The sequence below is a fragment of the Passer domesticus genome, chromosome 1, assembly GCF_036417665.1.
Source record: "Passer domesticus isolate bPasDom1 chromosome 1, bPasDom1.hap1, whole genome shotgun sequence".
Taxonomy (NCBI): Eukaryota; Metazoa; Chordata; class Aves; order Passeriformes; family Passeridae; genus Passer; species Passer domesticus.
In genome coordinates, this window is record NC_087474.1 from 114,035,142 (window position 1) to 114,053,174 (window position 18,033).

General features: G+C 40.5%; 1 protein-coding gene and 1 long non-coding RNA gene across 3 annotated transcripts in view; one reads left to right on the top strand and one right to left on the bottom strand.

The window, feature by feature from the left end:
* Positions 1 to 7,618, top strand: LOC135309113 (uncharacterized). 2 transcript variants are annotated; one of them, XR_010369443.1, is made up of 3 exons: positions 1 to 184; positions 3,321 to 6,142; positions 6,245 to 7,618. It is a non-coding gene; the product is annotated as an uncharacterized LOC135309113 (long non-coding RNA). The 2 variants fall into 2 exon arrangements; XR_010369442.1 differs by having other exon boundaries at positions 3,321 to 7,618.
* Positions 6,693 to 18,033, bottom strand: part of ABHD3 (abhydrolase domain containing 3, phospholipase) — a 24,233-nt gene continuing 12,892 nt past the window's right edge. The window contains exons 6-9 of the mRNA XM_064434996.1: positions 17,526 to 17,699; positions 16,949 to 16,997; positions 16,699 to 16,864; positions 6,693 to 8,779 (exon numbers count right to left, since the gene is read on the bottom strand). Coding sequence (XP_064291066.1) covers positions 8,601 to 8,779; positions 16,699 to 16,864; positions 16,949 to 16,997; positions 17,526 to 17,699 — 568 coding nt within the window. The 3' untranslated portion in view covers positions 6,693 to 8,600. The remainder of the gene's footprint in view (positions 8,780 to 16,698; positions 16,865 to 16,948; positions 16,998 to 17,525; positions 17,700 to 18,033) is intronic.

Consider the following 18,033-nt stretch of genomic DNA (forward strand, 5'->3'; position numbering starts at 1 on the left):
CGGCGTGGCTCGCGCGTGCGCAGCCGCCTGTGAGGGCGTGTGCCGTGTGGGAATGTTACGTGAGGAATGCAGAGACGGTGCTAATTAAAACTCGCATCTAAGCACTGGAGGGTGTTTACAAGAGCACGTATTGACAGGACAAGGGAGAATGGCTTCAAACGCAGCGAGAGTAGGTTTAGGTTAGGTATTAGGAAGAAATTCTTTAATGCGAGGGGATGAGGCACTGGAACAGCTTGCCCAGAGAAGCTGTGGATGCCCCATCCCTGGAAGTGTTCAGGGCCAGGCTGGATGGAGCTCTGAGCAACCTGGTCTGGCAGGAGATGCCCATGCAAGGAGGTTGGAAGCAGACGATCTCTAAGCTCCCTTTCTGGCGGTGATACCCAGTGGCTCAGCCCGCTCGCACCACCAGGCACCCAGGCGGGTTTGTCTGAGCCTTGTCCTTTGCCAAAAACAAGGGGAAAGACAGTGCCACGTGCTATGGGGCCAGTGGGATGAAGTAATTGGGGTGTCGGCCTGCGCTGTGTCAGTGGCTGACACCTCACAGCTGGCAGCCATAGTGAAGTGAAAAGAATCGACTGACGGGGGGCTCATCAATGTGTATAAATATCCAAAGGGAGGGGGTCTAGAGGATGGAGCCAGGCTCTCCTCAGTGGTTCTAAGCAGCAAGAGGCAACGGGCAGAAACTGATGTACAGGAAGCTCCACATGAACATGAGGAAGAACTTTACTGGGTGGGTGGCTGTGGACTGGAACAGATTTCCCAGAGAGGTTGTGGAGTCCCCCTCACTGTAGATATTCAAGAACCATCTGAGCACAATTCTGTGCCATGTGCTCTAGGATGACCCTGCTTGGGCAGGAAGGTTGGACTCGGTGACCCTCTGTGGTCTTTTCCAACTTGGCCAATTCTGTGTTTCTGTGATTCTGAGTCCCACTGAATTCCTGGTGGTATTACAGCAGATGTGCTTGCAGCAGCATTTCCGTAGTGTTTGTGGGCCCCTTCTCTCAAGGGCAAACGTGACACCTTTGAAATAGGTTACTCAGCTGTACAGTTCTGCAGACAGCTGCCAACCCCCTTGGGACAGGTTTGTCACAGTGTCAGTGTATGTCACTTAGCTGTAAAGCAGGATGGGTACTTGTCTGTGTCTGGGAGATTAAAGAGGGTTCTTGGGTGTGACTTGGTCCTGCACTATGTCTACTCCTCTCTCCAGAGCACTGAGTTCAACTCAGTGAGCTGCCTTTTTGAGTCCATTTGTCCAACTTGTTTTGCTTTCCTCAGTCCAGCAGTAACTCTGAAGGTGCCAGCTGGCTCTGTTGTTCTGTGTATTCTGCACAGTGTTTCACAACTCGCTCTCTAGCATAACCACCTATTAGTGATTTTTGCCATGGTCTAGGATGTTTCAGTCCTTGCTACATTTATAAAGTGTTTATACCTCACCAAACCTTAATGTCATGGCTTCTTTGCCTCAGGATATTTATGTGTCTGAGCTTGTTGTCTGCATTGGCAAGTATGAGAAGTTCTGAAGAAAAAGCTGAAGATCTGACATCCACATCACTGATGTGGCAGTCCAGCTTTTGTCACTATGGATGCAGTGACAACTGGAGTTTGAATATATTGAGTGTGTTCTGGGGGTGTAACTGTGGGTTTGGTTTCCTTCAAAAGGAGTCCATTGTGCACACTCCAAGACCCTGGATGGTAAGTGGGAGCCATCAGAGGATTCCCTTCAAAAGTGAGCTGCTGATCCTGTCTAGAATACTGATGCAGAGGTACCTCATGCATACCTAGTGTGCTCCATCCATATTACTGTCCTAGGGGTAACCTGGACTAGGTCCTACCTGAAATGCACATAAGTGTATCAAGATCTCCACATTTGGTATCTTTGCTCTGCATACCCCCTCCTATCAGTCTGTACTTGCCAGTATAGACACAGCCTCAGTTTATCTGACTGTGAATTCACCTAGGGATGTGTATACAGCACTGGAGAACAGTGTGATGAACTGCAGCCCATAGCCATGAAAACTTTTAGAAGAAAAGGTAGTATGTGATGGGGTTTCTTACAGAGATTTCTGATTTCCTTTACAATTTCTGGTTACAGTTCACTGATCTAGAGGAGACCACAGAAGTATTTTATTATTTGGTTCTGTAAATATTCATTTGTTAATGCTTGAAGTATTTTTTAAAAGTGTTACTTTAGTTTTTGTAATAAACTTTCTAGGTCTGTTTTATAATCTTCAAAACATTTTAGTGATTTCTACTGTTATCACATTTATGGGATTGTTGAAAATTGCTGTCAAGTTTCTGACTAGCATAAATTTGTTCATATAAATATCAGATTTACCTGGAGATACTCTGTTTTGTCTGTAAAGTTTTCTGTCTCTGTTAACTGGAACAAGGAACTGCCTTCTTTGATAAGTCCTCTTTCTGGACACACTTCATTGAAGCACAGTTTGCACTGGATAAATGGAAACTTTCAGCAGCTGTAAGTTTTGGGGGTTTTTTTTAAGCTGATAGGAGGAGATGTTATTTATAACTCCCTGTAGCTCCTCTTTAATGCATGATAATCTGCTGTGACTTTACAATGAACGCAGCCACGTGTGGTCTGCTGCTCTCCTTCAGTAACTAATAGAATATTTTCCAGATGAAGGATATTTTAATCACTAGGCTGCATGTAAATTTCCTGAAGGATGATAAAAGCATTTCTTTATGTTACCATTATCTTTATAAATTTAAAATTATGTTTTCCCGCGTCTCTTTCTTAGGAACATGAAGCAAATAAACCTATATTTTCTTCCATACTTCCATGAAATGGTAATTTTCTGTACAGCAGGGAAATAGTAAAGTAGCAGGCATTCTTATAAAGCATTAAATTGCAAAATTTGGAAGAACTTATTTCACGGGATAGAAGAATATCAGTAATTTTCCAGTTTTCCACAGAAGGTGGCAGCATTCTGAAGCACTGATGTCAGTGTGAACTTGCTAGCAAATGCCATTGTTGAAAGAACACAAACTTTACAGAAATTTACTCTCCTTGGAGGTTGTGGTGAATATAAACAGGAGTGCTTGGGCACGAATTGTTGTTGAACTGGGGAATCTGGGGAGGGAGGAGAAACTGCATTCACATAGGTGGAGTGTATGAGTAGGACAGATTTAACCCCAAAAGATTTAACCCCTCTGTTAATTTAGCCATGTTTATTTACCACTGCAGTAAAACTGCTGCAGTGACTCTTGTCTGAAGCTATGTGAAAAATTACTTGCTTCTAGGTTATGGCTTTTTTCACGGAATAACTCAGCTGATAATGGATTACTCCATTAATTGCAGAGAGTGTCCTGTGGGGCTGCAGCTTTGGGAGATGACTGTCATCAGAGAGTGGAAGCTTCTCCTGCTAATTTCTGCACTCCTTTGCCCACTCCCAGCAGTGTTCTCCAGCTCCTTAACCGTGCCAGCCTCCATCTAGCGCCTGAGGGACCCCCGCAGACATGCAAATTTAACCTCCTGAGCTAGCAAAAGAAAAAAAAAACAACAAAAAACCCACAAAAAAATCACACAAAAAAACCTCCCAAACAAAGCCAGTGGGAAAACTGTCATATTCTACCGGAGTAAGAAAGGCTGAGGACCGTGTGACTGGAATGGGGATAAGAACAGACAGGGGAGGAGGAAGGGAAAGCCTTCCCCTTTTGGCATGAGGGAGCTGCTAACATTGACAGCTGCTTGTGAAACCGCAGCCTTAGGGCGGGCTGCCTAGTTACAGCATTGAGCTCTTGATCCCAGACTGGATCCCAGCGGTCCTACCAGCACGGAGGTTTTACAGCCCCCTTTGGCATTCAAACACGCTTCCCACCCTGCCCTCCTTTTTATCAGACATCTCATCTGAGCAAGGAAGTGGTGACAGACAACCAAAAGGCAGGAGCTGCTTAACCTTTCACCGGTAATTAACCTTGCAAGCACCGCTCCAGCCTCAGAATGCCTCAGACAGGTGAGGTAAGGCCACACGGGAAGCTCATTTAAACCAGTGGCTTTCTAATCACTACATATACAGAACATTTAAGGAACTGGAGGAGCAGCTGAGATAGCACAGGGCTCCGATTTTCCTCCTTTCAGCTGATTCAAAAAGTCCCTCTATCCTAGGAAGGAGGGACAAGCTGATGTTTTCATTTCCAGTAGAAGGAATGAGACAAGAAAATTGGATCCTTAAGAGGAAGAGATGCTTGCCAATGAAGAACCTCTATCTGCTTAGCAGATTTTTCCTTTTCTTCTGTTGGAATAAAAATTAAACAACCACAACCCAAACCTAAAAAGTGGCTGAGATATTCCACAGCAGATTGGCTGCAGTGGAGTTGCCTGGGGGGGACCCAGCATGTATGCTGGAGGTCAGTAGCACGTCCCCAGAGTGAGACTCTTGGGCTTTTTATGCCTTCCTCTTTCTTATTCATTGCCTTGAGCATGCCAAGGCTCTTTTTTACAAGCTGGCATGCTGGGATGAGAACCTCAGTAAGTGGCACAGGTTGAAGTGTGCCCGTGTGTTACAGCAACTCGATGACTCAGGCAACAAATGTTTCCTTTTTTTCCCTTGGGGTGATGATGCATTGAGCTGAAGAAACCCGGGGAGAAGCAGAGTGCAGGGCCAAAAGTCTTCCTGGCAGATGTGAGTCACTGGCGGGAGCCAGGTAGCTGCAGGAGTTGTAGGTGAAAGAGGCAGTCCCCCTCTGAAATTCCTGTGTAGGTGGCACGTGGGACAGCAAGGATTGGAAAATGCCCTGGCTGCCTGGACTTAAAGAGCTTTACAAGGCAGTTAGTTGAAAAAGTAGGGGGGCACGTTTGAAATGGGAGGAGATAGACTTTGAATAGTTGGTTTTCTTTTGGTGTTTTCCTTTTGCAGGGAAGCAGGAAAAAAAATTGGGCTGGGACTTGTCCACTTTGCTTGCATGCTGAATATGAGTTCGGTTTGGTTTTTGTTTGTTTGTTTGATTTTTTTCTTTTTTTTCCCCAGGGGAAGAGGGGAACAGGAATAAAAAATCCCTGCAGATAGCTACATCTGGAGGGAAGGCTGGTGTAGTTGGCTTACAGAGATTTGGGTTTGGGACAGAGAGTCGATACACGTGTGAGTGGTACACAGGGGTCTAGACCATTGCAGAAAAAGGGGAGGAGGCTGTTGTCTGAAACATTTGGGAGCTGCTGAGATAAAGTAAGCTGCTCCATTCTGTTGGTTTGAAGTGCTCAAACAGTTGACTATGAGATCTCAGCTGGAAATTGCAAATTGCAGCATGGAGAAAGTAAAGAGAAGCTTCCTGAACCACATCTGGGGAGTAATTCTTGAATGTGGAGCCCTTTTCCAATCTCTGTAATAATGAGTCTAGGCCTCGGAGTGACTGCACTCTGAAACAGAGTCAGCGTGTTGGTACCTGAAGTGTGACACTCAGTGCCACATTGACAGGACCATGTTGACATGCCTGGAGTCACTGATGCTTTATTGGCATTTTCTTGACACCAGCTCCTGTGGAGTTGTAGACTATCATCCACAGCCTTTTCTGTTAAGTATTTTAAATGGTACTGTTATGTGTCTTGGTTTCTGAAAAGAGCATTAATTCTTCCATTCAGTGTGTAATGTATACCATGGATTCATTTCTCTGTATTCAAAGAACCATATTTACCTATTGGAAGTTTTCAGGTTTTTAAAGTATATTCTTTTTTTTTGTTTTGTTTGGGTTTTGTTTTGTTTGGGGTTTGTTTTTGTTTGTTTGTTTGTTTTTTGTTTGTTTGGGGGTTTTTTGTTGTTGTTGTTTTGGGTGTTTTGTTTTTGTGGGTTTTTTTTTTTTGTTTGTTTTGTTTTTTGGTTTGGTTTTTTTGCCAGGAGTGGACATAGTAAATTACACCTTAAAGTCTTGGTCTTTATGATCTGGTGCTAAGACAGCTGAGGCCACGAATGGCTCTTGGGTGACTGAAGGCCTCACAGAGAAAAAGAACTGTACTATGCATTGACTCCAAGGGAGAAATGAGAAGAGGTGGATGTTCTGGAGCATGTATGTTATATGTCCTGTCTTAGTCAGGAGGGTGGAACTAGATAATCTTTAGAGGACCCCACCTTCAAAGAAGCTTCAACTTCAGCTACTTTAGAATTCTGAACTAGGAAAAAAGTTTTTTTAAGAGGTAGGTGTCTGCAGCCTTTGTCGCTTGGAATTTCATTTTTGTTCTACTCCATTTTTTCAGTAATGAGTACATTGAGAACTAACAACTTTCTCCCACCTTCAGCATTACCTATCCCTGTTGATGCCTGGGTACTCAGATCACATGAAAAGCCAAATAAAGACCCTGTGGATTCACACTGTTTTGAGTAGAGTGCACACTGTGGACTTTGGCTCACTTCATAAAAACTGTATGTGAGGTATGAAGTTACTACACAGCAAAAATGTTTATGGCACTTGCTTCTAGCTTGTGTGTACCCTTTAAGATCTGAGGTGTCTGAATTTTTTGTTCCAGAAAATCTGACTGGGAAAGCTTGAAGATACCCATATTAAAATTTGATTGTTACCACCTTGCACACTGTGCTTTTTCCCTAATGGGGTACAAGGACACTGTATATTGGTGGGGGGAACACCAGCTTTACAGATTTTTGCTTGATGTAGCTTTAAAGATAAATGTCTCATGGAGATCTGTATAGGGATCAGACATAAATTAAGACAGTGCAGAGAGACAGAAATTCTGGCATTAATCATAATACTTTTATTTAAACAGTAAGGTGTGATTTAATGTAAGTGGTTTTATTTTTATTAATACTATATGCTGAATTTTGAACAGTACTGTACCTAAACAATTTTACAAATATAACACTAAATACACTTTTTATTGCTCTTTTTTTTGCATGAACATAAAACCTGGAAATGAATACAAGAATAAATAAGGCACCCTACTAATATACTATTTTTCTGTATTGTAGTAGCATGCAAAAAATTTCATTTTGCTTTTGCAAGTCACCTTCCTCATTTTTCTTATTAGAGAAAAAGTAAGAGTACATTATTTGGGGAAGTGCATGTTTGAAAAGTCAAAACTTGAAAGCACTTTTTAATTTTCTTAATTCAACAGTCTACCTTACAAAACAGCTCTCGTATAGCATGTCCTAATTTCTTTTTCTAAAGACAAAAAGTATTTTTGTTCTTCCTTTGCTGTTACTAGGAAACATGCCTTGCAAGAGGAGTGTTCACGTACTGCTTGAGACAAAAGACCTGACTTGCTTTTTTTAGCTGCATTTTCTTCTTGTACTGACCCCACTCAAAAGATAAAAATAAAAATGCAGAGGCATCTTTCCTGACTTCTTGTATGTGGCTGGGCCCAAATCAGTGATCAGCAAAAGATGGGAGCTCCACAGATGCTGCTTAAGGGCCTATTCTAAATTTCAGTATGCCCTAAATTAGGGCTTCTCAACAGTTTCAGAATACATTCTGTCCAAGTGTCCTTTCTCCACACTGGCTGTCACTCTGTCAGGGCTCAGGAGAACAGCGATGCCTCAGCCACCCTCACAAACTTGTAAGCTGCTAGGGCAGAACTTGATTTGCAGTGGCTTCAGTGATTTGACAACCTACTGCCAAAATGGTGACAAATGATAAAATAAACAAACCAGAGGCACAACTCTGACTTCATCCCAACTTTCTTTAAACAGTTTGTTCCATTGTTTTCAGAAATTATATGAGACAAAAGGTTTGAATTTGTTTTTCTTTTTTAATCTAAAGCAGATTATATAATAATTTCTTGATGCTCTAATATTCATTCTTTAAAACTGAAATGTTCTTGCAAGGTAATATAAACATAGCAGGTTCAATCACCGAGTTTACCAGTTATATGAAGTATGTGTTACTTACTTATGTGACAACACCCAGCTTTACATAAACTCTGAAATGCAAAATGTCTTTTAATTACATAAGTTATTACAGTACTGTTTTAAAGGAATCTTTTGGTTATATGTAAACACTATAAATTAGCTCTTTAAAAAATAACCATGTAAGACAAGTATGGCATTGACATAGTTTAAAAAACAATAAACAGTCGTAAATCTGAATACTCTCAGGGCAGAACAGCAAAAGCAGGTATCAGTCTAATGCTGTGGAATAATAACATGCTGAAATTTTGACTTATTTGAAGAATCAGTACTTTTATTTGATCCCTCCTTTTGTTTTATTATTTTTACATTTTCACCTTTAGTGCTCTAAGGAATGGACCAAGTGGTACTATATGTGAAAGAATAATATAAGATCTTTAGAGTATTGCCATTCTAATAGTAAAAGCCATCTAAATAAAATGTCCTAAATACATACTGGTTTAAATTAAAATCCTGAGGAATTATAATCTCTCTACTTGATAGTTTTGGTTAAGTGCAATTTGATGTATGCAGAACACTGTTTCATTTAAGGTCATTCATAGTAAGGCATATTAAAAATAAATATAAAAGTGACAACATAATATTTAGTTTCTTGCTACAAAATCTTAGGCAAAAATATTTTTGCATGTAGTAATAGACTTTATCCATTTGCTGGCTTACAGGAGTTAAAATTTGTGCACTAAGCTTGACTGCCCTTGTCAGAATGTGCCACTGTGCTATTACAGTGGTCCAAAGCTACATGCTGAAGATTTTATTTCCATGCTCAAACACAGCTTGCACAAACTGCTTGAAGACTCTGTCCATGTAAGTGCACTTCCTTGGCCATATTCCTTCCAGAAAACCGATATGGCCTCCGCATGAAGTCAGGACCAAAGCAACGTTTGCATTTTGTTTGGCAGTTTCTACTGGTATAGCTAAAAGGGGGGAAAAACATTTTAAGTCCTTAACCTTAATGCCAGCCATTGAAAAGTTTATTTTAAATATTTCTCATATTATGTATGAATAAATAGACACAACATTAATATACATTTAAATGTCTTACAGGATTTAGAACCACAGCTGTATTAAAAGCCATTTTTCTCTCCATCATTAACTCACCTTACATGTGTGGGGTTTTTTTTCCCTTGGCTGCTGTAAAAATTCCAGCTTCACCTGTCTTTCACTCACAATGATGGAACAGCACCCATGTTAATGCATACTTAGGATTTGCTATAAACAGTGTAAGGACAATCAGCCCTCTAATTTTTAACTGTTATTGCAATATTCAACTTCAGAAAAGCAGAGGAACTGGGACCTCAGTTGCAATTGTATGAGACTCCAAGCACAGAAACTTTAATGTCAGGGTAAGATTTTAGTCTGTAGGATATCCTATCAGCTAATATAAAAGATTACCATTATATCCGATCTGCCATATGTTTATACCTGCATGTTTAAAGCACACCATGCAAACACACTGGGGGAAGGTTCTTGCCCTGAGGAGCCCATAATCTAAGACACAAGGTAAACACAGAAAGAGGAAGGAGCAAACAACTGTACAAGGACACAGAAAGATGATCCCAGGAGATTAGTGGCTCTCTAGTCTCTGAAGAGTGACTGCTAGAAATTATTTTAGAATGTAGATTATTAGACTGGGTAGTACAAGGATTTTTCTTTTGCTGGGTTGGTTTTCCTGATCTGATTAGCACCCTAATCCAGTTCCCCATATTAATGCCAACATCTGAATAGTGGCAGCCACAGTCAGATGGAGCCCTCAGTGAGGTGGCCATTTCAGCAATAGCCTACAATTAGCCTGAAGTCATCAGTGAATGACACCTGAGATCTGCACTGATCTGGAAATGTGTAGGAGGGAGGCTTCAGTGCCTCCTGTTTTGACTCTGCATAGATGTGTGGCTTAATCAGTTTCACCACCTGGGCAGTTCCCTTTCTGAAGGAAACCAGAGGTCACTTAGCACAGACTGACACCAGAGGAAGCAAATGACTTTACAAAGGATACTTGGTGTGATGGCACCACCCTGGTATCATTTGAACTGGTTGACACAGCAGTGGAGCTTTATATGAAGACTGCAAACACCACAGATCCATAAAAATTAAGTTATTTAAGAAAATTCTCTGGAGTTTTAGGTATGCTAAGTAGACATCTGAATAAACAGAAATCTCAGAACATTTCAATAAAAAATGCATTTCAAATTTCCAGTTTTCAAGTAAGAAACTTTATGAAACAGAAAAAAAATAAAAATCATACAGATTTTTGATTATTCAAGATTGACAGAAAAAGCAACAGCAAAACAAAAATGCTTTGTCCAAAGAAGGGAGTAGCAGCAGTTTCACTGTGTTGTCTGAAAAAGGTTATGAGAAGAGAATAATGCTGATTTTAAGTCACATACTGCTCAACTAAAAATGCCTTGTCACTCCAACACTAAGCAGCAAGTCATTCACAAGATTTATATTACTTCTTCATTTACTTTAAAGTATTTTTGACTCAGATTCAATTTTGAGCGTGTTCAGTTGTTCACATCCCTTTCTGATGGCACTTCCTTCAGAGACACCTTCCACTCATTCCTGTTTCTAGGAGTCTGTTCCTTTACCCCTTTATACATTTGCTATCTCAAATGAATAGTCCCTATCTCTGCATATTACTGCCTACTTCATAGATCTTCTCCTTACTTTCATTTGGGTGCTGGCAAACTCGTAGCTGTGTGCTTGAGATGCCAGTTTGCCTTCATTTTCAGCAACTGGAGTAAGAGCACAGAATAACCCTTTGCTTAGCCAAAAAAGGACCCTCAGCCAGAGTAAGTCACAGGAGAACTTGAGTGCAATGACTGTGGCGAACAGCTGTGCAACTTAAAATAGATCAGGGCAGAAGCACTGGTCCTGTGGAGCCAGGGGAGCAGCCTGTGCCTCAGAGGTCCCTACCAGCAGTGCCTGGAACGACACGCTCTGTTCCACTCCAGGGCCTCAGCACGGATGCAAAACCAACTGCCTGCAGAGCTGGGTTAGTGTCTGTTGTGAAGGTGTTTTACAAACTCCCTGCCCATTACATTAGGTACCTGACCATGCCCTGGGGGAGCTCGGACTGAGCTCCAGAGAGCAATGGGGGCTCTCTTGCCAAATATGTGAGGTTCTTTATTACTCAGTGCTATCCCTTTCTTCCGCTCTTTCCCTCCTTTCAAAATTGCAGACATCTAAGTATTTGTAGATTCCAGCATTTACTAAGTGACTTTGATTCCTTACTAGGAGAAAGAAACTCTGCTTCTTACTGTTTCTACAAGAAATCCTCGGCTTTTCCTTTGTTCAGCTGGAAAACTGAAAATGCTGCATGCAGGATCTGGCCCTTTTAAAGCAGTACTGAGGCCAGACTAAAAAGTCAATGATGTAAAAGCCTAGACTGGGGAATAGCACATGCTGAGAACATGAGATGCAGAAAACAATGTGTTATTTCTTGCAATCTAACACATGCATCATTTTCAGACTCAGCACGCGCTTGTCTGGAGTTTTGCCTGAGTTAATCTGCTCAGCAATCTCTGATCTGCCTCTCTTGGATTCTGTGGAGGAACACATTGCCATGTACAAAGAGAGTGGCTGCAATTCATGTCACCTTCTGCTGACTGCATAGGAATTTGCCCACTTATCTGTACCAAACCATCTGCTCTTCTTCACTCCAGTAGCCTGTGGTCCATGTTAAACAGAATTCCAAGAGAGAATTGGGGATCAGACACAAACCCCATGCCTGCTTCAGGCAATGAATCACACTTTCCACACTCATTCTGCAGCTGTCTGCTTGGTCACTGAGGAGACTAATAAATAGGCTTCTGTGCAGGGTATGAGAAGGAATATATTGACCTCCAAGTACCAGACATAGGTATGAGAACTCCATCAGTTCTAACAGATTCAGGATCAGCTGCTAACTGGACTGAACATACCTCTTCACTCGCTAAAATGTGCAAAAACATGACAGTCATTCAGTTTGGCAGACTAGTGGCAATGTGTAGGGAGAATGTCCCTTCCTGATAAGAAACTGCTTTGCTGGGGGATTAAAAGGGAGATCACAATAAATGTCTCCTCTACTGTGCCAACCCAGCTGGGGAAGCCCTTACAGGCCACCAAACTCACCATGACTTCTGCATGCCTGTCATTCATAGGTTGCCAGTGTAATCATGGCTCCCAAATCAGATTGCTGGTGGTCATTCATTCCCACACTGCTTGGCAATACTGTAGTAGGTGCCACATGCTGCCTGCCTCCCCTAAAGTGGCTAAAGTGGCTCTTTCCTGGAAGCCTACCAGTCCTGCACTAGAATACTCATTATTTTCCATGCCTGGTAAGGTGCAAGCCACATGCAGATCTTTACAAATATCATATTCCCATTCCTAAAATTCCCTCTATTTGTCCATGTAACTCCTCCCCAGCAGAGTTTTTTGCTCTGGAGGTTCTCAGAAGAGAATTGAGTATATTGTGTTGCTCCTCAGTGCCAAAATGCAAATGATGCTTGGCAGTGGTGTGGTACTTTTCTCAAGGCTGTTCCTGTTAGCCATCCAATAAATAAAACCACAATGCAACAGAGTAAATTTTGTAATGTAAAAGGCAGATTAATGGAGCACTGGATGTATGCGTTCTAGGAGATAGGATTGCATGCCAAAAGATACCACTGTTCATTTTTGTCCACACATAACCTTGTACTTAAGTTTCTTTGGGCCAAAATCTGTACTGCTGTTTGATCCAGCAACCACAGACCTGATTTGTGATCACAGAACCACAATGTGAATACTTACATGCAGAATTACTTCATTTAAAGCCAATTTGTTGTACATTCTTTGCCAAAAAGAAGTTATTATTTTCTTAAAGAATAAAAGAAAAAACATATAAGTCACTGCTGTCAGACAGTCCATTTTTTGCTTCATTTCTCTCTGTTCCTTAAACTTTTAACTGAATTATTATCTGTATATTTCTTGGTCATGTGGTCTCTTCTGACAACTGTATTCAACTGTGCTATTTATGTAACAGGATGTACACTAACACATAAAACAATTCAAGTTTGAATTTAGGGGGACACAAAACTTCAGAGAGTTCAATAAAATATATATAACTGAGCTTCAGACATGCACTTATTTGTCACAGTGGATCAGGAGGGAGCTGGCATGGTACCTGGCTCCAAGGGCAGGCTTCCAGCTCGGGCACAATGCTCATCAGCAGCAATTAGCTAAGCATTAGTATAGTGAAATTCAAGTCAGATGCCTAACACACTGCTTAAAGTCTCTTCAGAGGAAAATGCCACTTCAGATGAAAAGTTAAATGTGACAGTGATAATGAATGCTATCACATCATCTTCCTGATTTATTTTTCACATTTACAAAATACAAGGGCTTGACTTGGCTTTATTACATATTTCCTAAAGCAGTGGTTTGTTTAAATTAGCTCTGGTGAGAGAAGTGTCATGCAATGAAGAAAGCATTTGTTTTCATTAGTCAGTATTATGCAATATGAGAATTGCATTCCAGAATTAAACTACAGATACATCAGCTGCCAAGCTCTGTGAACTTTAAACAGCAACATTAAGGAAGGACTGCAAATTGATTGCTTCTTCATAATACTGGATTGAGGTCAAATGGCACATTTTCACAATATATTTAAAAATAACTGCTGGGAAGTACAAAGTGTACCAAAAAGCACATGAGAAGAAATTATCAGGTAGTAACAAACAACTGAGGCGGCATCTGCACTTTTTAAGGGAAGTCTCTCTTTAGATCCACATTATGTAGTGACAAAGCAGACTTGGGTTTGTATCCCTCAAGCTCTGTTACTGGAAGATAGATGTGCCTGGCTTTATAGAAACAATTTAAACACAAAGAAATTCTGGCACAGCTTTCTCCCTGATGAGTTTTCTAGGCTGGTTTCCCAGCTCTTGGAAACCACAGCTATCTACAAGAGAACTGGAAGGTAGCTCAAAAGCTGGTAGGTATTACTGGGAGAAATGAGGCATGAAATAACCAGTCCCCAAAGTCAACAAAAGGCTGGGATTTGGATGACTATGGCTTTGAATCCATGATACAGTTGTGAGTGGAAACTGCCTTTGGTTGCCACAAACTTCTGTATGTCCACACATAGAAGTTTCTAAGTTAGATAAAAAAGCCACTTGCCAGAATAAAGTCACCTCCAAGACTAACACCAGCCCTTTATGTTTGCTAACATAAAACAGCTCACAGAAGATGTCAAAATGTCAAGATGAATGAACTCCAGTAACTAATGGCAGCAGACATAAATCCCAGGCTGCTAATTAGGGGTGCTCTGTTTCTCCTGCCAGCACAGCACAACAATTCCCAGCGAGGGTACACAGCACAAATGAAAAGGGAGCCCAGGATAGACAGATATAACAGAGTCATGCTATTAGCAGGAAATCATCGTCGTCCTGGTGGCCCTTTCTGAGGTAAACTTGTCTCCACAAGTACAAGGGTTTACAGCTAACAGCATTAACTCTGTGAACAAGGAATAAACGAATGCCTAACCACCCAAATATCTTCATGGAGAAAGGCTGGTTGCCATCAGAGTTTTAAGAGAAGATGGACTGTTATTACAATAGACTCTTACCACTTCTTGCTTCAGAAGTACTGGTGTTCTACCTTGCCCCCCTCTACACTTCAAGACTTCTAAGGTATCCTCACAACAGTTTAGATACCTACATTTACACAAACAACCATCCCACTGTTCACCAAGACTTGTGTTACTTTCACAAAAGAGCTTCAAGGATTGAGAGATCTACTACAGGTGTACTCTAAGGGGACTCAGTCTTTGAGTACTCAAACTACACATCACAGAACTGCTGAGGCTGTAAGAGACATCTTGAGATCATCTAGTCCAACCCCTGGCTCAAACAGGTTTTCCATAACTGTGTCCAGTAAGGTTGTGAGTATCTCAATAGATCAGGAGACCACACAAAGTATGCCAGCATTTGACCATTCTCACTGTAAAAAAAGTGTTTTCTGGTGTTCAGGTTGAATGTCATAGGGTCAGATCAATAGCTGGCTCTTGAGAGCTGGAGATAAAAAGGGGATGGAGTATCTGCACTAATTTTTATCTAGGTAACAAATATCCCAGTCCCAGTCATAATGGGCTGGGAAAGGTTAACAAATCTTTCAGGGACTGAGGCATACTGACTGGTTTACTGCTGTTGTCACTATGCTAACTAGGTAGACCCTGCCACAGTTATTACTTAACTTTAGACAGAAACCACAAACTAAGCTAGTGCTAAACACTAGCTCGGTGAAGCCATTGCTCCTTCTCTCAGATACTCTGTGAAAGGAACACGGCACAGCAGGTGACCTCCCTATAGTACTATGGGGAAAGTCATCTCCAGGGTCCTAAGATCTATAAAAATTATCTTCAGAATCACTAGCCAGATTTTATACTTGGTTATTGATTTTAGGGTCACAACCCATTCATTCTCATTTTTAGGCCATTATAAACTGAGACACCAAGCAACTGTCTGATTTCAAGGACAAAAAATCTCACAGAGAAAATAAATACAAAGGGACTAACTCTGTTTCAGAAAGTCTTTGAACTGCAAAATTTTCAAGGTGCATACAGTATTCCACTATAATATTACTATGTTTATCCAGACCTTATTTTTTTTTTAAGCCTCTCTTTTGGTCATTGTAAAGGATAGGTAGTTTGGCTAATCTAGAGTCACCATTTCCCCCCCTCATATTAGGTGTCTGTCACCTCTTTACATTGTTCATGCAAAGCATGGATGCTTTTTGTTCTAAAGAAGAAATCAGACTTTTTCTAGTGCAATCCACTGGAGCAGCCCTTTTCATGTCTCTAACATTTGTATCTAACTGGTCTTCAAACTATAAATAGTAATATGTGTGCATGTTTCTGCATGTGTTATACATCTGCACACAGATGAACAATACACACAGAAGTTTCTTCCAATTCTTTCATTTCTGCTTGTTGTTCTGATCTGTTGGCCTGCTCACTTTGGTTTCATGACTCCTTCTACAACAATCTCACTTCACTTGTGGTGGCAGAAGAAAACTTCCCTGAAATAAATCAGCTGTATAAACTACATTTTTAAAGGCGTCAGGTACTCATTGCTGAAGACTGTTGCCTCAAACAGCTGTTCATCTCAGTGGTTTTCTTCTACATTAGCTTTTGTTCTCCTTCTCAGAAGCTATAACCAATACACAGCCATCACCAACACACAGACCACAGGAACAAGCATATATTTTCAGAATGGTTAGCAACAGGGTTTTGATCTTCAGAGGAAAAGAAAAATGTTCATAATGATCACGTGTTTGGCATGAAACAGAAAGAAAATGGAAAATGGAGTTTTCAGCCTGTTACTTAGCTGATATTGATGATTCTTATTAATTTCAACCTGCCTCCTAGGAGCCCACCTTGTGTGTATCTTTTTCCTTACCCTAGATTTTGGCCTACATTATTAGATATAGCTAATCTAACTTGGTTGGGTTTTTTTGCTTTTGATTTACAGGCAGAGGAGGTGACACTGAGATCAACAGATGAGCATTTCATATCATCTCAAACATAAGCAATAAAAAAACCCACTTGTTTACACTTTAAATTCTGAATGTCTACACCCAGACAGAATGACATCAGAATCCAACCTTTTTTATGGGTTCTCTTCATACTTGGTGAACAGAAACAGCTGCTTCTCAGAGGGCACTACATCTGCTATCTTCCTTTCCATGGATGTTTTGATCCTATGGCAAGTAACATCTAAATACACTTCTACACATAGGTCTGAGTTTATTCTCCAACCTATGTGGTTTGTCTTAATGACTGCATATACAGATAAATATATTTTTAAAAGCCTAAACTTACCATGACCTGGTGAGAAAACATCATCCACAGAGTTTAGACATAACACTGGAATTCCTACTGACTTCAGCTTCCGACATGGACTAGCATCTTCATAGTAATCATCAATTGAACGGTAGCCAAACATGACTGAAGTGAACTGCTTATCAAATTCTCTAATAGTTCTAGCCTGAAGTACAGAATTCAAACAGGGAACCACGTCAGCATTTGGAAAACAGCATCCAGCTCAAGCAGAAGTAGCATTTTCACATACCTTCATCACAAGATCCATATCAAATAATTTCTCCAACATTTGTCGATGCCTAAAAAGAAGAATATTAAAATTAGAGGGCTTGTAATTTTGTTATGTAAACCAACTTAGAAGTTCTCTGCTTTATAGATACATTTATAGAAGTAACTGTCTAACATGCTTGTTTTTAATTTTCTCTCTTATCAAAAATCTGTCTGGAATCCAAGAGCAGAATAATTGTTCATCCATATGTAGGTACATCCAGCAACATGGTAAAAATCTGCATAAGCCATGAGACAGATGGCAAAGATAAGAGAACTTAATATTTGGGAATACAAAATACACCCTGGTTTTATAAAGCCAATTATTAATTAGGCCTTTCTGTGCTTTTGCAGAAGTAAATTTGGATTGTTGCAAGCCCCTTAGTCACATTGATGAAAAACTTTCTTTAAAAGATCTTTTTGATTTCAAAACTTACTAAATAATGCACAAAGAACAACTAGAGTTGTTACAGCATTAATTTTGTCAGTATTTTTATATGTGCTTTGGATCTCATGTTAAAATCCTTCCACCTTGCTAAATAGTTCAGAAGGCAACTCACCTGCTGATAGAAGATTGTAGACAAGTGGTCAAGTAATAGTTGAAAAGAAGCCAGTTTAGTGGCTTCTCCAGAGATTCTATAGATTCAAAAACATTCCAACCCGCAGAGAAAATTGCAGCTGCCATTAAAGGAGTGTCTCTGCCAGTTTTTCCCAGGTAATTTAAAAGAAGCATTCTACAAATGAAAAACAGAAACATACATACTATCAAACTGTTTGCTTCAATTTAGAGTAAATGTAACAGCCATGTTTTTGTCTGTTTTTCAATAGTTTCTGGTATGAGTCCTACAGTTGTACCCAGTACACCTAGAAGGTAGTCACCTAATCAACATATGACTCATGAAGTTTACTTTCTCTACTATCAGAGAGGAGCAGGGTTCACTGTGTAGGGTGTGAGTAGGAGTGCCTTTAGAAATAAAAATGTACTAGCCTTACTTAAATCACTAAAGGGAGGGAAAAGTCAAATGATTCTTACTCATGGAACAAATGTTCCCAAGTGTCAGCAACTTT